We start from the raw sequence: 21,901 nt of genomic DNA, 5'->3' as shown, positions 1-21,901 counted from the left end.
CAGCTGCTATGCGGGCCCCATAAGCATGCGTGTCTTCTCCCGCGGGCGACGACAAATCTACGGCGGTCGGCAGGGACCGGAGACGCCAGGTCGGCTTACGTAAATGGGACTACGGCGGCAGCCGGCGAGTCTATTCCGATCGCTCACCGGGAAGCTCAACAGAAAAGTTCCTTAGAGCTGCAATCCTCAACTCTTTATGATACCGGGCCCCGTCCACCTGCCACCGTCATTCCATCCCCTTCTCATCTCCTCTCCACTCTTGATTGAGCCGCGGGCCTTCTCCCTGTATCATAATCACAGCATTTAGGCACCATGGTTGCCTCTGCTGTCCGGATGCGCACCCCCAGCGCCATGTTCCTCTCCAAAGGCGCCTCCTGCCTGAAGAGGCCGCAGGCCATGCACAGATTCAAGGAGACTCTCCAGTATGAGCCTCCATCGATTCCCTGATTCTTTCGTCAATCCCGCGATGCTGATGTCTTTTTTCTCCTATTTTGCAGACCTCAATTGCCTGCCTTCTCCGCCCTTTCCCGATACTATGCCTCGAAGTGTATGTTATCCCGTTTTTTCTTTTTTTCCGCACTGCTTATTTGCGTGCCATCTTCGCACACCATCACCACCACCATCACCCAGGGAAGGATTCCATTCTAACATGTTGATTTCACAGCCTTCCCTCCCCACACTATCATCAGCATGCCCGCTCTGTCGCCGACGATGTTGGCCGGAAACATCGGCGCATGGCAAAAGAAGGCCGGTGACGGTCTGCAGCCCGGTGATGTCCTGGTGGAAATCGAGACCGATAAGGCACAGATGGACTTCGAGTTCCAGGAGGAGGGTGTTCTCGCCAAGGTCTTGAAGGAAACTGGTGAGAAGGAGGTTCCCGTTGGCTCGGTATGTGTTTTACCTCTCCGGAATTGGCCACTTGGTCTTTAGCAGAGTTTTGCTGACGGGGGTTTTCTTTTCTTTCTACGCAGCCTATCGCCGTTCTGGTTGAAGAGGGTGCCGATGTTTCCCAATTCGAGTCGTTCACCCTGGAAGATGCTGGTGGCGACAAGTCCGCCGCGCCCGCTCAGGAGAGCAAGGAAGAGTCCAAGGGCGATGCCGCCCCCACGCCCTCGACATCGGAGTCCGAACCCGCTGCTCAGGAGCCCGAGACTTCGGGTGAGAAGCTCCAGCCCAGTCTGGATCGTGAGCCCGCCATCAGCCCTGCCGCCAAGGCGTTGGCTCTCGAGAAGGGTGTCTCTATCAAGGCTCTCAAGGGTACCGGCCGTGGTGGCCAGATCACCAAGGAGGATGTCGAGAAGTTCAAGCCCAGCGCTTCCGCCGCTGCCGGTCCCACCTACGAGGACGTTCCTCTCACCTCGATGCGCAAGACCATTGCCAACCGCCTCCAGCAGTCCATGCGCGAGAACCCTCACTACTTCGTCTCGACCACTCTGTCGGTCAGCAAGCTTCTGAAGCTCCGCCAGGCCCTGAACGCCTCCGCGGATGGCAAGTACAAGCTTTCGGTCAACGACTTCCTCGTCAAGGCCTGCGCCGCCGCTCTCCTGAAGGTCCCCGCTGTCAACTCCAGCTGGCACGAGGAGAACGGTCAGGTCGTCATCCGTCAGCACAAGACCGCTGACATCAGCGTTGCCGTGGCCACTCCCAACGGACTGATCACCCCCGTCGTCAAGAACGTGCAGAACCTTGGTTTGTCCAACATCTCGAACCAGATCAAGGACCTCGGCAAGCGTGCTCGTGACAACAAGCTCAAGCCCGAGGAGTACCAGGGCGGTACCTTCACCATCAGCAACATGGGCATGAACGCCGCCGTCGAGCGCTTCACCGCCGTCATCAACCCCCCTCAGGCCGGTATCCTGGCCGTCGGTACCACTCGCAAGGTCGCCGTCCCCGTCGAGACCGAGGAGGGTACCTCCGTCGAGTGGGATGACCAGATCATCGTCACTGGTAGCTTCGACCACAAGGTTGTCGACGGTGCTGTCGGAGGTGAATGGATCAAGGAGCTGAAGAAGATCGTCGAGAACCCCTTGGATCTCCTTTTGTAAGCGCGTTTGCGGCTGATTTGGAATTCCATTCGGGGTTCCGTGGTCTTTTGGAGGATTTGTTTTAATATGTATTAAAAATCAGCTTAGTTTTTGCCCCTTTTGGGTCATCAGAGACCCTTTTTAAAGTACAGTTCATAAGATCTCAATTCTATCTCCTATGTTTGTTGAATGTCTTTGGCGTAGTCCTTCTACTCATGTTACATCTGTAGTTCTATACAGTAAACCCAAAGTTAAGAATCCACTTCGAAGCTTAAAAGGCCCAGGCGATCCCGGAGGTGCGTGGCTGCTGGCCGGGGCTTGGCAGTGTCCGCGCATGAGCCCACTCTATGACGTGATGTCATACTTCCATTCCCTGGAAGGCCCGCGTATAAAGGCCGATGCCACCCATTCCCAAAACTCTCTTCTCTGTCTCGTTCCTGCACACGATCCCGAGGTCAACCGATTCTTCAACTTTCCCTCCATTCTGCTCCTATTCCTCCTCAGTAAGTCATGTTAGATGGTCGAGCCGACGGCTTCGCATCTTTGCGACTGGTTGGTCGTTTTCCAAGGATGGCGTGATCTCATGGTTTCTGAGCAGACTCTCCCACATTCTCTCCCATCCCCAGTTCTTCCTACGAACAACACCGTCAGAATGTCTTACGCCGACGCTGCTGCCCAGGGCCCGAAGCAGAGCCCAGCCGAAGTAAGTTCCATCCCTTAAACTCTCGTCTTGGCACCAGCCGGGTCTTTGATGGAATCGCACGCTGACTGCTTCATCCCCAGGCGTGAGTGAACATATCCGACTACTTCTAAAGATTCGGAAAATAGCTAACATTCCAATCCAGTCGCGCGCCCAACATCTCCAAGGTCTACAAGGATGAGTCCGAAAGCACGGCATCCCTGGTGGACGTCGACTCCCCGCACGTGACCACGGTAGACTCCAGTTTCCTGGAACAGGACGTCAAGACGTCGACCCAGGCCGAGCGCATCGAGCGCGAAGAGGAGGAAGCAGCGAAGGAGAAGAAGGCTCGCACCGAGCGCAAAGCCAAGGCCAAGTCTTCCGGCATCCGTAACAACAAGAGCAACCCCGTGTATCTGGGCAACGCTGTGCTTCTGAGTGCCATCGGCGCAGGACTTGGATTCGGTGCCTACCGAAAACACCTTGACGGTAAGCTGTCGTGGCAGCTCGTCGGTCTGTGGTCCGGGGCTGTCGGAGCCTTCGGCGCAGTTGACTACTTCGTTAGCAAGTGAGTGCACGGCCGCCATCGCGTTGACTTGTGGGGTGTGTTTGGCTAATGATATATCGTTCGCATAGGTGGTTCCTTCAGAACAAGTACCCCCCCAAATAGACTCGATATCTACTTGGTTGGTGGATGAATGCGGTCTTTTGACTCTTGACTTTTGACCTTTTGTCTCTATTACCCCGGGTTTGCGAATTTGTCTCGTTTTGTTTCATTTGTAGAGGCTGGAGTTTAAGCAGTGGTGGGAGGATTCTCATTTCTATGGTTTATGTCAATAATTTACAGTACTCTTGACTGGTTTATTCGGGTCATATCATCTGTTTACTGGAATGATCGTTATCATATCTAGTTAATACACTCTCCTCTGATACTGGCAAACTCGCTCAACCGTAAAATATATATTACTCGGAGAATGGAAGCTGTAGAGAAGACCGAATCGCTATGTTGCTGTCCGGACTACCCATAGTAATTAATAAGTGGAGATTTCGCCGAGGGCAATATTTATTTATGACAGCAAGCGAGTGTGAAAGAGCGTACTCCGGTGTACAGAATCACGATGTATACTTGGATGTCGCTAGGCAACTCGAAGCCGACCGGCAGAAGATCGCCAAGGCGGTCAGCGACGTCAGAATGGCAAGAACATGTGGCCTTGGCCCGCATACTTATAATTAGCATCATCGTGCGGACACGTCGACGCCGTAGACACCGACTCGGAACTAGAAGCGGCATTTTCTTCGTGCCTTTTGTCTCACGGATTTTCAAATCTTATGAAATTTGAACACACCTTATACCTATATTCTCTCTGGCGACTTTCCTGAATCTCGCGATAAACACGCCGGTTGCTCATACGAAGAAAGAAATCACTTTGCGCTTGACGGAAATATGGTGCGTGCTCCCCTGCGATACATAGTATATGGGCCGTGCTGGCATATTTATAGCTTTCAAATCTCTAACAACAAACTTCAACGGACAGAATTCCCTCTTCAATTCCGCCCTCAAGCAGTCTTCTGCTATCCGGCGCGATTTGGACACATTCTCGCAATCCCCTGCGACATCCTCTGCAGCCTTGCAGGGTACGTGGACCCCGTTGAATACATAGCGCAGGATGTGCCTTATTTTGGCGCCTATTGGAGGCTGGATACTGATCGCACAATCAACAGGCCAGATAGCGGCTTCTCTTGCCTCTCTATCACGAACGATCGACGACTACTCGGCCCTGTCCAAGAAAGAGCTCATCCCCGAGAAACAAGAAAAGGCATTTGAGCGAACGAAGAAATTTCGATCCGAACTCGCCGACTACCGACTACATTTCGATCAACTACGGAAAGAGAGAGAGGATGCGGTGAGTCTGGCCTTTGACTTGGATAGTGGAGGATGATGTTGCTGACAGTCACGATCTTTTGCTATAGCAATCCGTGACAAATCGCAATGAGCTTCTTGGTCGACGACCGCACCATACAGCCACCCCCGAGAATCCGTATGCCCAATCGTCACTCCCCAACCCGTCGCCATTCGCCCCGTCTTCTTCTCGAGCCGGTCTCAGCTTCGGTGCCTCGCCGGCGGACTATAACCGGGAGACGCATGCGCTTCGCGAACAGTCCTTCCTCGGTACTACGAACACGCAACTCGATGAGTTTATCGACCGGGGGCGAGCGGTCCTAGCGGATCTCGGCGACCAGCGAGAAGTTCTGAAGGGAACACAACGTCGGTTGTACAGCGTAGCCAACACTCTGGGCGTCAGCGGGGAGACGATTCGAAAGGTCGAGCGCCGGGCGAAACAGGACAAGTGGATTTTCTGGGCAGGGGTGATCCTGTTCTTCCTCTTCTGCTGGGCCGTTTTGCACTTTTTGCGGTGAAGGTGAAAGCGAAAGTGACGGGGAAGGGAGGTGTTTATGTATGATGGGATTGTCTTAATGTATCAACAGCGACTTGAGCCATCGTTCCTTTCTTTTTCTGAATTTCCATTTGTTGCTCTGTTTGTGTGATTTAGTTTCAATTGGCCAGCGCCGGTGTTTGGGAGGGAAATGAATATTTGATGCAGTTCGGGTAAATTCGGTCTACACTCTACAAGTCGAGCACTACGTAACTGAGCTTTCCCTGAGAAAAAGGCCAAAGTGGCTGCCGTGTCAACCGTCGTGGGGATCGGAAAACGGAGCGATTTAGCCGCCCCAATTATTCTGCTTTCCTTCTCACCGGCAACCAACGGGCCCTTCGCTTCCTCCCTTCCGCCCTTCTCTTCTTTCTTCTTCCTCTCCCTCCCTCCATCCGTCGCATTTGTTTTCTTCTTCTCCTCCATCCTCCATCCATCCCCCTCTCCCAATATAATTGTAGATAGAATCTTTTTCTGTCTCTTACACACCAGCACAATGTTCGCTGCTCGTCAGACCTTCAACCTCTTCCAGAAGCGCAGCTTCTCTGCCTCTGCCAGCCAGGTGTGTGATGAACCTTTTGTTCCTCGCCTTGAACCTCGGCGCTCGTCCCCAGCGTGCTAACCTTTTCCTCTTCGCTCCAGGCCTCCAAGGTTGCCGTCCTCGGTGCTGCCGGTGGCATTGGCCAGCCTCTCTCCCTCCTGCTCAAGCTCAACCCCCGTGTCTCTGAGCTCGCTCTCTACGACATCCGTGGCGGCCCTGGTGTGTTTCAGCTCCCATCTATCCGCGCCGGTGATCGGAGCTTTGCTAACCTCCCCATCTACAGGTGTCGCTGCTGATCTGAGCCACATCAACACCAACAGCACCGTCACCGGATACGACCCTACCGCCTCCGGTCTCCGTGATGCTCTCAAGGGCTCTGAGATCGTCCTCATTCCCGCCGGTGTTCCCCGCAAGCCCGGCATGACCCGTGACGGTATGAGCCCATTGCGCAATTTTTCTGTCCTAAGTACCTTCCAAGGTTCTCGAAAGCTGATCAACTTTCTTCAATTGAATAGACCTCTTCAACACCAACGCCTCCATCGTCCGTGACCTTGCCAAGGCCGCCGCTGAGGCTTCCCCCGAGGCTAACGTCCTCGTCATCGCCAACCCCGTACGCACCCTATCACTTTCATCATCTCCCCTGTCGCGCAACTGGCGACTAATATTCTTCTCATTAGGTCAACTCCACCGTCCCCATCGTCTCTGAGGTCTACAAGGCCCGCGGTGTCTACAACCCCAAGCGTCTGTTCGGTGTCACCACCCTCGACGTCGTCCGTGCCTCTCGCTTCATCTCCCAGGTCCAGAAGACCGACCCCTCCGGCGAGTCCGTCCCCGTCGTTGGTGGCCACTCCGGTGTGACCATCGTTCCCCTCCTCTCCCAGTCCGGCCACCCCAGCCTTGAGGGTGAGGCCCGTGACGCCCTCGTCAACCGCATCCAGTTCGGTGGTGACGAGGTTGTCAAGGCCAAGGACGGTGCCGGTTCCGCCACCCTCTCCATGGCCATGGCCGGTGCTCGCTTCGCCGAGTCCCTCCTCCGTGCCGCCCAGGGCGAGAAGGGTGTCATCGAGCCTACCTTCGTTGACTCTCCTCTCTACAAGGACCAGGGTGTCGACTTCTTCGCCTCTAAGGTCGAGCTCGGCCCCAACGGTGCCGAGAAGATCCTGCCCGTCGGCCAGGTCAACGCCTACGAGGAGAAGCTCCTCGAGGCCGCCCTTACCGACCTCAAGAAGAACATCAAGAAGGGTGTTGACTTCGTTGCCGCCAACCCTTAAATCAATCTTCTCTCAAATCACCGAGAAAGACCTTCAGGGTACATACAAAAATGGGTTAGATAGATCGATTCGTCTGCAGCCGCCTGTCCTCCTTGTATAACAGTCCCTTGTGTATCTTGTTTATTTTACTACCCCATCTTATTTGAATCCTTATTACCCCCTTTATTCCCCCTACCCGCATCGACTATTATAATTGGAGGATTGTGCAGCTGCAGTATGTGGAACCGCATTTTTCTTTGTTTCTTGTTTCGTTGGGATTGAGTTCGTTAGGAATTTGTTTCTTCTCATATGGCTCAATCTAATGGAATGGATCGTTGATGAGGGGAAAGGGAACATGATCGTGACGTATGTTTCCATAACATAAATGAAAGAAATTTCTTCTTCTTTATTTACCTTTTGTGCTCCCGTAGTAACTAGACTATATCCATCTAAAATATCCATGAGCGGGCTTGCTATATTGATCTGTTTGACCCTGACCTATGGAAGTAAGATCATCTAGAAAGCAAGTAATGCAACCAAGTTTCGTATATATATTTTACTTCATTTGCACTGGTCACGGACTCGGTCTCTAGTTGTCTAACCAACACCAACCGACGGGGTAAGCAGGAAGAGGTACTTATTACCTAGCTAGAATAAGGCTCAATTTGTGATATCAATAGACCGATCAATACGGATCTTCGGTATCTTCGCTAGCTAGGCAGTCATCAATCAATCAAACAAAATGTCAAGTAAATCAATTCAATCATCAATTCAAGTGCGTCAAAATCGAGGCAAGAAAATGCATATCTGTCCTCGCAAGAACTAACTAGAGGAACCAACGTAGGCTGAGCTGAAGGAAGAGAACAAAATAAACAAAGCGATGATGGAAAGATGCAACCAGTCAGAGGGCAGGAAAGAAAGGACGGAAGATGAAGGACATCAGATCGTTTTGCATATCATGGCATAACATCGTGGAATCGTCAGTGAGCCTCGAAAGCTAGGTCGTCAAGCAGTGATGAGGCAGTCATCAATGAAACCAGTCAAAACTGGAAACGGAAACAGACGGAAGGAAAAAAGAAAGGGTATTCTTCATGCCTTGCACTCCACGCCCATAGAATAACCAAATGAAAGAAATCCATAAGAAATAAGATTTGGGAGGGGAGTCTACGTGTAACTTCTCATCGCATCAATGTAGCCCATTCCGCCACGAAGGTCATGATCAAAGGTCTCGGCGACTTCGAGAACACGCTTGATATGTTCCATCGAGAGAGGAGAGCCTTCATTGACAGCGAGGGCCTGGGCAGTTCGCACAGAGTTTTTGATCTGCAATTTGTTAGTATATATCGGCATGGAGTAGTGATGTGCCTGTAGAGAGAGAAGACTTACTTGGCGGCCGTTAAGATTGTGACGAGCCAGCGCATCATAGTCCTTGTCGCTGAATTTGGCGGTCTTGACGCCCTCCATAGCCTGTACTCGTTCCAGGAACAGCATCCAGACACTGCGCTTGGCTTTGGTGGGGAGGTCGCCGTACCGCAGAGCAACATGGATACGGGACTGGAAGGCGTCGTCGAAGGTCTCCACGCGGTTTGTTGTCAGGAAGAGGATACCCTGGAAGTACTCGAGAAGACGCAAGAAGATGCTGACCAGCGCGTTGCGGTGGATATCCTGAATGGTACGCTTTTCCAGGAAGATATCGGCCTCGTCTAGCAGCAGCACGGCGCCCCAGGAGTGAGCGATATCCAGTATTTTGTTCAGTTCGCCTTCCAGGGTGCGAGAATCAGTACCCAGTTCGCCGGCGCTGACCATGTACAGCGGCCGCTTGAGCAGTTCGGCGATGCCCTCTGCGGTGAGGGTCTTTCCGGTGCCCGGAGGACCATGCAGCACAGCTACAAGGCCCTTGCCCTTGCCCTGGATCACATCGTCGATGTTTTGCGCTGCACAGAACGTGTGCGACTCCACCAACGCCTTGACGATGGATTTCTGGTTGTCCGGCAACACGAGCGAGTCAAACGCGTCCTCGTTCCAGTCGATGTCGCTGATCCCTGAGATGCTAAATTCGAGCCACAATTTCTCGCTGAAGGCGAACCCCAGCACCACGGGACTGGCGATTAGAAGCTCCTCTTCCGTGAACTCCCGGTCAACGTCCTCGACCTGGTCCATATCTTCTTTCTGTATCTCGTTGCCGTTCTCATCCAATTCCACCTCGACCACGTGCGGCCTGCCCTCCTTGTCGCGAATCACCTTGTAGCGCACCTGCGGGGCGTCCGAATCTCTGCGGTGGGCGTAGGGCTCTTCCGAGTCCGAGCCGGACATCGGGCAGCAGCACGCTTCGCTGCCGTCGTCGCCGTCGTCGGCATCCAGATAGTCGGGGTCCTTTGGGCGCACGGTGCTGATGGGGTAATTGGGGTTGATGCGGCGATGGATGGCCGGGTCTATCATCACGCGTCCATTGATATTGACCTTGATGACGGTGCGCTTCTTCTTGTAGAAGGCCATGCCCTTGTGGTAGCGGTAGTTCATGCCCCGAAGAGCCACAAACTTCTTGCCGCGCTCGATCAGTTTGGCCTGGACGTCTTCGGCTTCGCGGTGGTACTTTAGAGGGTAGCAGCCAAGACTGGTAATCTTTCGAGCGCCTTTGAAACTCTCTACATCGGCAGCCATAGTGCCCATCCCAAAGGTCTTGCCATCGTACTCCAGGTAGCGCCCCTCGACGCTGTACCATTGACCTTTCATGAAAGACGACTCCTTAGAGGCATACTCAATCTTGAATGCGCGGGGCTCGTCCTGATTGCCGTATGTAGGGGTGTAGGCAATAGTGTTTGGTTTGAACAAGGCCCAGAGCAGCTCAAAGGTGATCATATTGGCCTCCAGCAAGGGGTAGAGAGTCTTTTTGGTCTCCGCATAGTCCGTGTCCAGATATTTCAGCAAGACCTTGAGATGCTGCGCCTTGAGACTGGCCGCGTTTCTGGACTTCTTCTTCTTCTCCGTCGTGGCTTGCTGTTTCAGCTCCCTCATGTACTGACGGGTCTCCTCCAGGTACAGGAAAAGCATGTTGGGATCGACGACCGCCGTCTCCTGTACCAGGCTGACCCCTTTGACGCCGTCCATAACCTTTGCCAGAGCATCACGAAGGTGTTTACTCTTAATATCCACCACCGTCTCGAGGTACTTGTTATCCCAGTCAAATTTGCGGCGCACGGTAAACAGATACTGGTCCCATTCGTTGGCCCCGGGGTCATCAATGGTCTCGGTCAGCTTGAAATTGTGTATTGTATTGTCCCATACTAAGACAGAACCAGAAACAGTCAGCTATAATGTTTTCAAGAAAGATCGGGGAGGTGAGGCAAAGGGAGGGGAATGCAAACATTGATCGACCCTTTTGAAAGCGATCTTTGAGGCCGCCTTCTTCCGACCTTTGGACCGATGAGAGCCCTTCTGGCCATCGTTCAGACCGTCAGACGCCCGCTTCGAGCGATGCTTGCCCCGGCGCCTACCAGCTTGCTTGAGTCGCAGAGCTGCCAGTTTCTCCTTGGCCATGGAAAGAGCCGTATCGTCCAGATCCGTCTCGTCCTCTTCCTCTTCCTCGAGCGGATCCTCGGAAGACTCACCTTGGCGCACCTTCTTCGCCTTGCGGGCCTTGAGCTTCAAGACCAGCTTCTTCAGCGTCTTCTCATCCAGCGACGAAGGATCCTCATCGTCGTCCTCCTCTTCCTCGGAATCCGAATCGTCCTGATAATGCGACCGCGTCTTCTTCTTCCGGCCGCCCTTTAGCGCCCGCCTGGATCGGTTCTTCACCCGCCTCCGTCTGTGCTTCCGATCCTGCGCCGACTCGGACTCTGCGGACAGAGACTCCTCGTCCTCATTCTCGGAGTCACCGACACTTTCGACATCGTCTTCGTCGGAGCTAGACTCCGACGAGCTATCGTCGCTGGGAGTGACGATGGACGAGGCCTTATTGGACTTGTGGGACTTTTTCTTGGAATCTCGAGTGCGGTCTGAGTCTTTTGTGGGATGTTTCTTGCAAGATGTCTTCTTGGGAGCGGTTTCAGACACGGAAACTGCAGACTTGGCCTCCGGTTTGACTGCGTTATTATCGACGGGGGGGTCGGCTTCGTGTTTGGTCTCGGCAGCGACGGCGGCGGCGGTAGGATCGGCCATTTTTTTTTTCTGGGGGTTCTTCTTATCTTGGAACCAATACAATACCCTTCTAATAATGCTCAGATGCTGGTATACTTCGGGAAAAGTGATTGGAGTAAGAAAATGGGGCCCGCAGTGGAGCTGTCAGGAACGGACCGGGGGGGAAAGGGACGAGCTTGTGGGTAGCGCCGGTGTGATCTAATGAGCGGAAGTTAAAAGCGGACTGACGTGAAGACGAGAGAAGGAGAACAGAAGGCACTGACAGGAAGGTGGCCGATACCTGAGGGAGAGAGGATAAGGAGGAAGGGGGACGTAGGAGGGAAGGAGGAAGGAAGAGAGGAAGGAAGGGAAGGAGAAGCCAGCGAAATAAGAGCGTCTGACAGTAGGCGCCTTACTTTGGAGCGTCGCGAGGATTGGCTGATCGGCGTCTGGCGGTGAGAAATGAGGCGTTCTCAAGCTGCGCGATGAGCTGCCTTTGCAATTCGGCGTCGATCCCTCCGGCTCTCAAGTCTTTCATGGTCGGAGAGGTCTGAGACGTCTTGGGTTTGGGTCTTAAGGCATCGACCGTACCGCCAGTGTCTTCAGTCGCCCAGGTCTACAGGTCTACCTACTAGGTTGATATAGGCACATACGTACTCAGGACATAGGGCACGGATGACTCAAAACGATTAAAAGCAGCGCTCACCTTCCAATCGGGCTGCAATCGTCTTCATTGGCATCTTGGCTTGGGCTGTCACAGAAGTCATCACGGCAGGCTGGCGCTCGGAATGTCTCATGTGGCGTGCCCGGTTTCATTTTCATGTCCATTGAGTAACCTCTGCTTGCTTTGTAGCCAGGTCAGCAAGCCAATCTGGTCTTTCAGCTGACGTTGTGCTGCCTATCATGTATGTAGAGTCCATCTGGAGAGTCCATCACACGCCAGCCGTGCCCTAAAAAGTATGCACGGACTCAGCAGGCGCTTGTCTATAGCCCATCTTAGTTCCTCATACTGCTTGATGCAATAGAATGCCTTTATGGTCTTCGATTCCCATGAGCCAAAGTAGAAAGTTCCCCCTTTAATCTACTGAGCATCAAGAATCCTAGACAGCTGTATGTTTGAAGCACAGCACTCCAGGACCCATATAAGCATAGGAGAGGATGCGGCTCGAGTGACCCCATCGCTGTACTCATCATTACCTGTAGTTGATATACGTTCAATCCGACGATTCCGACCTCGAAGTAGGCCCCGATCCCTCTGGCTCGCTAGGACCGGGGTCCTGTCAAGATCTTGGTCTTAGCCGGGGAATTGGACGGACGCAAGTTCCGATCCATGTATCTTAGGTCTAAACTGAAGAAGTCCTATTTCGCGTGCCATACCATTCAGAAGGATCTTAGCACATAGCTCAAATCAAAATAACTACCTAGAATTCCTTTCGGCAAATAGAACAGCAACAAACCCAATGAAATGGCGCCAAATTTCCCCTTGATTTATCCCGTCCCTGCCACTGTCCCTGTCCCTGTCCCTTTGCATTCTTTCTTTTCTTTTCTCTTCATTTTCTCATATGTTTCCACCTCACAGAGGGCGACTGGGTTCCCGATTCCTCTCCTTTCCATCCATCTTCATAATCTGCCTAGTCGGCTCGAAAAACCTGGAGCTGCGATTCGATGGTTAAGCTGCAGCATTGCCCACACTCATAATCGCCTTGTACTTCTTCTGCAGGCTGGCAGGCGGGTACTTCTTGCCGCCGTCGGAGACGATCTGTTCGGCGATCTTGGTCCATTTCTCGGATTCGAAACGCTCTTCGACTTCTTTCTTGGCGTGTAGGAGACGGGGTTCCTGTTGTTTGTTGGTTAGTTACGGATGGTGACCAGGCGCAGAATGTCAAGACGCAGGCACAACGCTTGATTGGCGAGGAGATTGCGATGGAATGAGTATATACAAGCATCTTCGGTATATCACTGGAGAACAGAACCAAAGAGGGGGGGAGAGAGGGAGAGAGAGAGCAGGAAAAAAAAAAAAAAAAAAAAAAAAAAAAAAAAAACAGAAAACTCACATCCTCAGCATCAACCGAAACAAAGTTACTCTTCATAGTGCGATATCTCATTCTCAGAGTCGTCTTGCCCACCGAGATCCCGGTCATATTCATCCACGCGGCATTGATATCCGGCCATCCGCGACCCTCCTCGTCTCTCATGCGCAGAATCATACGGTCAGAGTCCCCCGCCGCCTCATAGGAGGTAGGAATGGGACCCATGACCTTCTTGGTAGCGCCGGTGTTTTTGCTTTTCTTGCTGGGTGAGGCTTCGGTGTCGGCGTCGGCGTCGCCGTCACCTTCGCCTTCGCCGTCATCTTCGACGTCAGCTGCGCTTGCATCGGTGCCCTTGGCAGTGCCCTTGGGGGTCTTTGGGGTTCGGACAGCGCTGGATTTGGTCTTTGCTGAACGGCTGCGCTTGCGGGGGGTGGGAGTGGGAGTTGGGGTTTGGATCTGTAGGCTCAGGGTTAGCTATTGGTTTGAGGGGATATATGCGTTCATATTACTATGTCGTTTAGTACATGGGTAGATCAGGTAGGGCACATACATCACCAGTCTCGTTCTCCTCCTCCTTCACAGGAGTAGAAAGATCCATGGGCTCTGGGGCCGCAGCGACGGAGGTCTCAGTATCAGAAGCCATCTCGACACTCTCGGGCTCAAGGATCCCAGAAGCAAAAGCAAATTCCACCTTTGTGAGAACCTTGTTCACAGGAGTGAAGCAGGAAGTGCAGACTATGTGAGTAGCAGGGAGAAATGTATGGGTGGAGGGTAGGTTCATATCTCAGCAGAGAGGGCAGAGGGAGGATGATGGAGGGTGAGGGAGTGAGGAGAAGTGAGAAGGAATAGGATGAGGACTGCGTTTGGGGGGAAGAAGAGGTGAGAAGAGTGTGCTAGTGCAGAGAGGCTGCGAGTGAATTTCATGTCCAGGCGCATTGCATTCGCGTTTCGTTTGGGACGGGGGTTGAAGTTGAAGGTTCCATTATCTTGGATTCACTCTCCGGTACGCCTGAGTCACCTGCTGGGTGAGATCAGGAAAACTTCCTGATGACAGCTTCGCCTTCATCATGATCTTGTACGCGGCCTTAAACGGTTTTTCTGCAAGGGGATAGAGCCCTGTCTATCGATCTAGGTGTGCACACGCAGACATGTACGTATGTGCCTTGAGACTCCTCGTACAACGACGTATATTGTATCAAGTCATCATGATGATTTGAGCATATCTAATCTCGTTAATTGATAAATAACGGTCATATAGCCTTCGTGCCTAGGTACCATATCCTACCTACCTCATTGACCCAAACTTGAATGCATAAAAAAGAATAGACAGAAAGAAAAGACAACCATCCACGCCGCAGAGGTATCTAGTTACGCCCCCCAATGGAAGAAAAGAAAAAAGGAAGAAAAATTCAAGAACAAGAGCATGGATAAGAGATGATACCCAAACATGTTATGCTGCACTCACAAAACACTCATCTCCCTCCTTCCATCACGTAAATCCGAATCCCCCGTGCCCCTCGAAGACATATCACTATCAGACCGGGGCACCATGGCAGGTCGGATCTTAGCGCCCACGAAACCACGCCGATCGCGACCCGTGCGGCCGCGACCTAGCCAATTATGCTTGAGCGCCTTGCTGAGGACCTCGACCTTCTCCTGGGCGTGGTCGCCGGTCTGCACGCTGCTGAGGACGCTGACGCACTGGAGCATGCGGCCGACGGTCTCGGTGATGACCTGCGAGGTGTCAGCGCCGCGGTGGATGATGGTGGGTCGCTGCGTCGGGGAGGAGAAGGATTGGAAGATGAGCTGGTCCGGGTTGGACGAGGTGTTGGAGGCGGCGCGGCTGCGGTTGCAGCTCATCGAGTCGGACGAGTAGCTGCCGGCCGTCGCAGCGGCGTTGAGATGAGAGGATTGCGAGCTGTAGCTGCCGCCGAAGCCAGCGTCCAGGGAGGCAGACGTGGCCGGCCGGCCGCTGTTGGCGCTGCTCTTGGTGGTGACGCTAAGGGCGGCGTTGCCCAGGTTAATGTTGTCCAGACTCAGACGCGAGAAAGTCGCCTTGAGGCCGTCGTAGCGGAAGAGGACTACCTTGTCGCGAAAGGCGATCAGAACCAGGTTGCGCACTTCGAGCTCACAGCCGGGATACTCCCCGTTCAACGCACCGGCCCAGAACTCGCTGGCCTCGCGCGGATTCATCACGGTCCCGTGGCCTTTGAATTCGAGATCCAGCGGGAGGAAAACTGCCTGGATGAACGGAAGGATCGTGCCAAACACCAGCATCCAGATCTGCACCAGATGAGGAACCATTTTCTCATCGGGAACCCCGTTCAGTGTGTGGTTCAGAGAAGCGAACCCCGTTTCCAGCAACTCTCGAAGATCATCGACAATTGCTGTTGGCGTACGCTTCTGCACGCACCGCTGGATATGTATCATCACCAGCTTGTTCAGGTCCTCAATGGCGATGCGCACATCTTCCCCGTCAAAGATAACCAAGAGCTTCGCTTTCAGGAAATCCCACGCATCTTCGGGCGACATGTTGTTTAATCCAAACCCCTGCAGAGTCTCCCGCAAGGCGGCCTCGGCCAGAATCCCCGTCGTCGAGCTTCCCAGCGACGAAGGCCCGGCAAACGTGGTCTGCGTAGTGCCCGAGGCTGTCGAATTGGCCAGCCAGTCCTGCTGCTCCGACTCCGCCATGGCCTTCTCTTCCTTCTTCTTCTCCCGCAGCGCTCGGCCGCCATGCAGCAGATCCAACCCGCTGACGGACTTGCCAAACGTCGTCGTCGCCGCATTGGGTGAAATCGGAGTGAACGAGTACAGCGACTGGGGGGCATTCGGATCCGACGGTTTGGAGTTACTCGACGCAGACGAGAGCGGCAGATTATAATGATCATCGCCGCGATCCTTCAGTTTCAACTTCTGCCGCGACAGAAAATGATGCTTATGCTTGTCCTTCTCCTTCTCCTTGTCTTTATCCTTTTCCTTCTCGCCGCCCGTCGCTTTGTCCGCCGGCACCACCGTGCTCGCCGACGCGTTGGACAGATTATACATGGACGAGTTGTTCGACGGGAACGTCTCCGCCAGGCTAGTCGTCGAGGCACTGACGATGCGAGAGAGTCCGCTGGCGCTAGGAAGCCCCATCTTGCTGGGCGACGGGAGGCCTCGGTCTTTCATGAACCCGTCCTTGTCTCGGCTGCTGATGCCGATATGCTTCGGCTTCGAGAACAGCTTCTTCTTGGACTTCTCCTTCTCGCCCTTGTGCTTGTGCTCCTTGTCGCCCGGTTCCAATCCGGGCGGTTGCAAGCTCGGTTGTCGTGGGAATACGAGATTAGCCGCTGTCGTCGCCACGTGCTGGTGTCCTCCCGGTTGTTGTTGTTGTTGTTGCTGCTGCTGCGGTGATTGCTGCGGTGACTGTGAGTGATGTTGCGATTGGGTATGCGGCTGTTGTTGCGGCTGTCCATTCTGATACGAGTGTCCGGACAACCCACCGGACCCAGGGGGCGCCAGCGATTGCGACAGAGGAAGAGGGGGCGGGGGCGACAGGCTCCCCGTCCGTCGATGTCTGGAGGGGTCGTCAGTATGGGGAAAGACTACATGCGGCGGGCGTTTCGGAGGATGTTGTTGTTGCTGTTGTTGGGCGGCGGCGGCGGCAGCCATCTGCTGCTGCGACATCGCAGCCTGAGCAGCGATCCTGGACGCGGACAGGGTGGATTCGGGGGTAGATGCGGTTGGGAGGGAGGGTTCAAAGAAGCCCTGGGAGTGATGGCGGGAGCGATGGCGCTGTAGTTCTGGCGGGAGAGCCCGACTGGACGGCTTCCTGCTGGTAGGTTCATTCTGCGGCATGAAGGAGGCTGAGGGACGACCAAGGTTGGTGGTGCTGGCGCTGGCGCTATTGGGGATCGACGAGGTGCGAGGGGGCCGGGGGGACGAGGCTCCGGAAGGATGATGCACATTCAGAGGCGCAGGCATAGCGGAGACCGTCGTCACACTGGACGTAATGGACGAGGCATCACTACCAGAGGAGCCGGGACGAACCAATTCGTCATCGAAGGATTGACGAGGGAGAGAAGGAGGAGCGGGCGATCTGGAGACTCGCTCCGGGGAGACGGGCGAGCGTAACATTCTCGATCAGGGAAAGCTGTGGCCCATGATAAAAAGAAGGAATTGAAGATGGATGAAACTTGACAGGGGGAGAGTCTCGGTGTCGGTCTGGACTTCCGACCGAATCGAGTTGCAACGAAAGTGGCCGTGTCGATCTTTGGGAATCTTCCCGATCGCCCCCCGCCTTCTTGTCCCTCTTTCGGTCCCTCTTCTCTCTCGCTGCCTCCTCCTTAGCACTTCTTCTTCTTCTCCCCCACTAAATGCATCAATCACCTCGGAAGAAGCAAAAAACTACTTTCCAAACTGATCCGATTACCACAACCACCATGTCCTCCACTTCCTCCTCCCCTCTGCGCGCCGTCTACACCGCCCCTCAATCGACGCACACATTCGAGCACCGCCTCACCTCGTCTCCCTCGCAGGACGTGCAAGCCAAAGTGACGTATCTCTCCGAGCTGCGCAAGCTCGTGCCGACGCTTCAGAACGACATCAACGTCTTCCTGACCGAGCGCATGGAAGAAGACAAGAAACTGGCGGAGGCGCAGGGCCAGAAAATTTCGGCCAAGGAAGCCCAGGAGGAAGAGAACTACGGAGAAGAGGTGGTTGAGGAGGATGAATGAATGCATGCATGAATGATTCGTCATAATACAGCGCTCGGAACTAAAATTAAAAGGGAGAAAGAAAGGAAATTATATATTGGATCCTTGGATATCATCGCTATCCTGGGTATCAATGCTGAATACACCCGCCACTCCACTCCACGCAATTGGGGTTGTTTGGGCATGAGAAACAGAACCACAAGATCGAATGAACAGAAAAAAAGGACAGGAGAAAAAAAAAATCAAGAAAAAGAAAAATCAACATCAACATAATATCAAGGCATCGATACCGTACACGCATACCCGATTCTATGTGCAAAAAATTCCTCTTTATCAATGGGAAGAAAGACGATTGGCACACCCAAGATGGACCACCGTATTACTTCGAGAACAGTCAGCAGAAGTCATCGGATATCTGGAAAGGAAGTCACATACTCTGGAAACACGTTGATCACACTGCCACCGATTCGTTTATGACACATCCCACAGATCCTCTCCTCCGTGATGGTGACGTGCCGGGATCGCGCAGATTTGCCGTCCGTCCCCTCGCCAACCAAGAGTTGGGCCTGGGTCTTGATATTCTGCGACTTCTGCAGGCTGGCCACAATCCGCGACTCGCTGAGCATCGAATTGGCCGCGCGCATGCGACCGCGGAAATAGAATTCCAGATCTTTGACCGGGAGAGTCTCGGGGATCAGTTCTAACGCCGAACCGGGGGGAAGACGTGATCCGTGCTTGGCCAGCAAGTCCAGTGCTGGTCCGTATTGGGGTTGGTATCCGTGCGGAGGCGAGAGGTATAGAGATAATAATGTTAGATAGATAGATGGTTTCACCTCCGAGTCGGGAAGAGCTGCTCCGCGGAGAGGCTTGGCCTCCGTGGCCGTCGTTTCTTCCGATTTATGCAGATGGTTACAGTATCTGTGGACAAAATTAGCATTTAACCTCCCTCTTCTTGGTCATCATACATACTCTTCTGCTTTACCATAATCCTCCAGCTTGAAGACGTAGATCTCCAAGGCCTGCCGGTGCTGTCCCATCTTGCTAAAGACAATGGCTCTTGCTTCAAAGAACTCGGAATCTACGCAATGTGTTAGAATACCTTCGACGCGAAACACTAGGCCACACAAGGTGATACGTACCATCGCGATCCAACCGGTCGAGGATCTTAGCCGGGGAATACTGCGAGCTGGATTTCAACATTTCAAGGAATTTATTCAGCCACTCCGCCCGATCATTCTCATTCGGAAACGACCATTCCTTGGTCTTATCCTTCTGCAATCGCTCTAGATACAACACAAGGAGCCGTTGATGTAGATCAGGGGTCATATCGTTCAACTCTCCGATGACATGTTCGAGGTACCGAACGGCAAGATTGGTGTCGACGCTCTGCAGGAACTCTAGGACCTGATGCCGGGGTAGGGTTTCCGCATTTTCAGTGTCCGCAAGGAAAACCTCCATTCCTAGGTTAGGGTCCTCTCGTAGAGGCCATTCGGCAAATTCCAAAATGAGCTCGATCTGGTCCGGGGCTAAGTTCTGTAGATAGCCCACGGTTCTCTTAGGACCGTGGAGCTGCGGTGCTGTCTCTTCCTCTGAATCGGCCTGCCCGAACTTCTTCAGTAGCTCGAGGGCCTGTCGATGCATCTTTTTACCGTACAGGAAGTCAATGAGGTCGTTGTGCCGTCCGGTTTCCTCCAACTTTTCCATGACCACTTCGGGATCGCAGAAATTGGCGATGCGGAAGAGGGAGCCGGCAAGACGGGGATTGGCAAACATGTACGCCCGGAAAAGGGTCGTGTCGACCAGCTTCGCTTTTTCTCGCAGCTGGTCGCCAAAGTCGTGGTCTTTGTTATCCCCGGTGATCTCGAGTAGTTTCATAACGGAGTCGGTGAATTCATCCACTGCTCCATCGGCCGTGGGGTCGACCACCTTCAAAGTCCCGTCAGGGTTGAGGAACCGCTGAAACCGCCGGCGAACATCTGCCAAGTATCGCTGAAGCTCGCGCACGGAGGACTCAAGCTGTTTTTCCTGGGCTGATTTTGCTGCTCGAGGATCCTCCGAGGATTTGCCGCGGATACTTCCCGCGTCGCTCCCATCGTCTGTCTTTGTGCGAAGGAAGGAGCGCATGGAAGGGGTGTGTGTCAAGGTCTTCGAAGCCGCCAGCTCCTCCGAGATAGCGCCATCCGTCTGGGGTTGGCCGTCAGAAGGTTTCGACAGGCTGTCCGTCGTGCCATCTTCCGACTCCTCCGGCTCCTCGCTCACCGAGCTGAGATCACCGGCGATAATCCTAGGGTAGAGCTGAATTACGGTCTCTGGAGGAGCCGAGATCTCGGTAAACAACTCCATGGAGTCACTATATTTGTGGACGCTGAAAAGACCTTGGGCCTTTTCGAGCTTGATCTCGCGAAGCCGACCCTCTTTGTTTCGGAGAAGCGCGTCTTCTAACATGTTGGCCAGGCTGATCGCCTCGTCCAGATACCCCTTCTCCACGAGCGAGTCGATCTGCGTATCGTAGCTCAGAGCTTCCATCCTCCAGATGGTCCGGTCACTCCCAACCAGAAACCCCTTCCCGGCGTGCGCCAAGCTGATTGTAGGCTGCGAGATGTGCAAGAGGGTCGCCGACGGCAGCGGAATGGATTGGAGCAAGGACAAGGTCTCAGGGTTCCTGACCTCCAAGACGCCCTTGGACGAGTCATGGAGCGCCAGTAGAAAGGGATACGAGTATCCGATATTGGCGGGCGCATGGCTCCACGGAACCTGTCTCCGCCCGAGGGAGTTGCCATTGATATCGATAAACTGGGTGTTGATATCCTTCGCCAACAGCACCTGGCCCTCGCTGAGTCGGGTCGCTAGCGGTTTCGGCGCCGCTCCTCCGATGCCAATGTAGCTCATACTCGCAACGCCGACCCCAGCCAGACGCCCGGTCTCCTGACCCCCAAGACCCCCAATGCTTCCAGGTCCCACCAAGTCCGTGACGGACGAATTCTCAATATCAACCATCACGAAGCTCGAGCTGAGTCCAGCCACGACTTTCGTCCCGGACACCCACGTCAGGCTCTTAATGCCGCTGACCAGCGTCAACTCTGCCGTTTCGCTCTCCAACTCCATATCCCGCCACGTCCACAGCAGTATCTTCCGCTTCACCGCCACCGCCAATCGCGACACAATCGACGGAACGCCCGTCTCGGGGTCATTGAAGATATTTGACGTCACGGCAAAGGTACTGGCGCCTTTCGTCTTGGTCAGTTGCTCCTGCAATTCGTAGCTCTGCAAATCATGGATGGAAACATATCCTCCTGAGAGGGAAACCAGCACCTTCGCCTCCTTAATCAGCGCCAGCTGCTCAACCTTGTATCTCGAGAACTTCTCCAATTCCCGCAGCAGATCCGTCTGTTTAGGCTTCGCAATAGGAGCCGCGGCGTTGCCGGTAGCCGAGGAGGCGGTCCCTCCTCCAACAACCGAGCTCATCGTCGCCGACCTCTCCCCCTTATCAGCTCCATTCTTAAGTGTCCCCCCTGGTGTTCCTCCGGGGATATTCCCATTGCGACCATCTCCTCCCTCCGCATGGGCATCTCCATCCGCATCCCCTTGACCCCGCGGCTCATCCTCCGTGACTTCATTGACGCGATAGATGCGCAAACTGCCATTATTCAGGCCCACGAGGAGCCTATCCCCATATGCCAGCAACGACTCGATCCTCGATTTATCGCGCGGCTTGAGCTCGACGAGAGGCCTCGCCGTGAACGCCGATAACATAGCTCTGCCTTGTGTTCTGCTTTCTCTCTCCGGGCGCCGTCGGTGCAGAGGGTTCGGGGTGATAGAGTCATGTCATGTCCAGGCGGCGGGCGGGCGGGGAGCGGTGACAGGGAAAAATTCAGAAAGGATGGTGGGAAATAGCGCGAGAGGAGAGGCCCTTAGGTGATGCAGAAGCGGGGCATGTCGTCGGTCGTGGTCGGTTCTGCTGCGTGGCTTTCGCTCGCTGCGGTGTAGGTTGGAGACAACTTAGACCCGACAGACAGCTAGAGCTTCCCGGTGACGCTACCCTGCCCGGTCGGGGAAGGTCGGTCAGGCTCAGGCATGCAGGCATCCACTCGGGGTCGGCTGGCCGGCTCATGTGACTTGGTCATTCAGGCCGCGT

General features: G+C 54.0%; 10 protein-coding genes across 10 annotated transcripts; 6 read left to right on the top strand and 4 right to left on the bottom strand.

The window, feature by feature from the left end:
* The first annotated feature begins 40 nt into the window (after positions 1-40).
* Positions 41-2,451, top strand: LAT1_2 (putative pyruvate dehydrogenase complex, dihydrolipoamide acetyltransferase component). The gene is made up of 4 exons (XM_046083121.1): positions 41-422; positions 498-547; positions 665-888; positions 972-2,451. The coding sequence occupies exons 1-4, from the start codon at positions 313-315 to the stop codon at positions 2,043-2,045; spliced, it is 1,458 nt and encodes a 485-aa protein (XP_045939078.1). The 5' UTR covers positions 41-312; the 3' UTR covers positions 2,046-2,451.
* Positions 2,423-3,373, top strand: LAT1_1 (uncharacterized protein; the record flags this gene model as incomplete). Its single annotated transcript, XM_046083120.1, has 3 exons — positions 2,423-2,727; positions 2,870-3,271; positions 3,340-3,373. 3 exons carry the CDS (start codon positions 2,423-2,425, stop codon positions 3,371-3,373), a joined length of 741 nt encoding a protein of 246 aa, XP_045939077.1.
* Positions 3,374-4,147: 774 nt separating this feature from the next.
* BOS1 (golgi SNAP receptor complex member 2 family protein) lies at positions 4,148-5,121 on the top strand (the record flags this gene model as incomplete). The annotated part of the gene is made up of 4 exons (XM_046083119.1): positions 4,148-4,150; positions 4,239-4,338; positions 4,426-4,607; positions 4,675-5,121. The coding sequence occupies 4 exons, from the start codon at positions 4,148-4,150 to the stop codon at positions 5,119-5,121; spliced, it is 732 nt and encodes a 243-aa protein (XP_045939076.1).
* A 510-nt stretch (positions 5,122-5,631) lies between these two features.
* MDH1 (malate dehydrogenase) lies at positions 5,632-6,947 on the top strand (the record flags this gene model as incomplete). Its single annotated transcript, XM_046083118.1, has 5 exons — positions 5,632-5,697; positions 5,778-5,895; positions 5,960-6,109; positions 6,192-6,286; positions 6,354-6,947. 5 exons carry the CDS (start codon positions 5,632-5,634, stop codon positions 6,945-6,947), a joined length of 1,023 nt encoding a protein of 340 aa, XP_045939075.1.
* Positions 6,948-8,090: 1,143 nt separating this feature from the next.
* LDX57_001472 (ATP-binding protein) lies at positions 8,091-11,084 on the bottom strand (the record flags this gene model as incomplete). Its single annotated transcript, XM_046083117.1, has 3 exons — positions 8,091-8,249; positions 8,313-10,210; positions 10,292-11,084. 3 exons carry the CDS (start codon positions 11,082-11,084, stop codon positions 8,091-8,093), a joined length of 2,850 nt encoding a protein of 949 aa, XP_045939074.1.
* Positions 11,085-12,711: 1,627 nt separating this feature from the next.
* On the bottom strand, positions 12,712-13,715 carry LDX57_001471 (uncharacterized protein; the record flags this gene model as incomplete). The annotated part of the gene is made up of 3 exons (XM_046083116.1): positions 12,712-12,879; positions 13,097-13,528; positions 13,623-13,715. The coding sequence occupies 3 exons, from the start codon at positions 13,713-13,715 to the stop codon at positions 12,712-12,714; spliced, it is 693 nt and encodes a 230-aa protein (XP_045939073.1).
* An 818-nt stretch (positions 13,716-14,533) lies between these two features.
* LDX57_001470 (uncharacterized protein) lies at positions 14,534-17,188 on the bottom strand (the record flags this gene model as incomplete). The annotated part of the gene is made up of 1 exon (XM_046083115.1): positions 14,534-17,188. One exon carries the CDS (start codon positions 17,186-17,188, stop codon positions 14,534-14,536), a length of 2,655 nt encoding a protein of 884 aa, XP_045939072.1.
* Positions 17,189-17,493: 305 nt separating this feature from the next.
* Positions 17,494-17,787, top strand: LDX57_001469 (uncharacterized protein; the record flags this gene model as incomplete). The annotated part of the gene is made up of 1 exon (XM_046083114.1): positions 17,494-17,787. One exon carries the CDS (start codon positions 17,494-17,496, stop codon positions 17,785-17,787), a length of 294 nt encoding a protein of 97 aa, XP_045939071.1.
* Positions 17,788-18,077: 290 nt separating this feature from the next.
* On the top strand, positions 18,078-18,470 carry LDX57_001468 (uncharacterized protein; the record flags this gene model as incomplete). Its single annotated transcript, XM_046083113.1, has 1 exon — positions 18,078-18,470. The coding sequence occupies one exon, from the start codon at positions 18,078-18,080 to the stop codon at positions 18,468-18,470; it is 393 nt and encodes a 130-aa protein (XP_045939070.1).
* A 358-nt stretch (positions 18,471-18,828) lies between these two features.
* VAM6 (putative vacuolar morphogenesis protein AvaB) lies at positions 18,829-21,519 on the bottom strand (the record flags this gene model as incomplete). The annotated part of the gene is made up of 1 exon (XM_046083112.1): positions 18,829-21,519. One exon carries the CDS (start codon positions 21,517-21,519, stop codon positions 18,829-18,831), a length of 2,691 nt encoding a protein of 896 aa, XP_045939069.1.
* Between the last annotated feature and the right edge of the window lie 382 nt (positions 21,520-21,901).

Source organism: Aspergillus melleus (assembly GCF_016097325.1).
Source record: "Aspergillus melleus strain CBS 546.65 chromosome Unknown contig1, whole genome shotgun sequence".
NCBI lineage: Eukaryota > Fungi > Ascomycota > Eurotiomycetes > Eurotiales > Aspergillaceae > Aspergillus > Aspergillus melleus.
Note: the sequence above shows the minus strand (reverse complement) of the source record. Positions and strands in the feature narration are given on the sequence as shown.

What these genes read in the sequence shown, in the direction of transcription:
- LAT1_2 (XM_046083121.1), top strand. Translation starts at nt 313, where the DNA reads ATGGTTGCCTCTGCTGTCCGGATGCGCACCCCCAGCGCCATGTTCCTC. An exon ending in AGATTCAAGGAGACTCTCCA is followed by an intron (nt 423 to 497) that starts GTATGAGCCTCC and finishes CCTATTTTGCAG; the next exon opens with ACCTCAATTGCCTGCCTTCT. An exon ending in CCGATACTATGCCTCGAAGT is followed by an intron (nt 548 to 664) that starts GTATGTTATCCC and finishes TTGATTTCACAG; the next exon opens with CCTTCCCTCCCCACACTATC.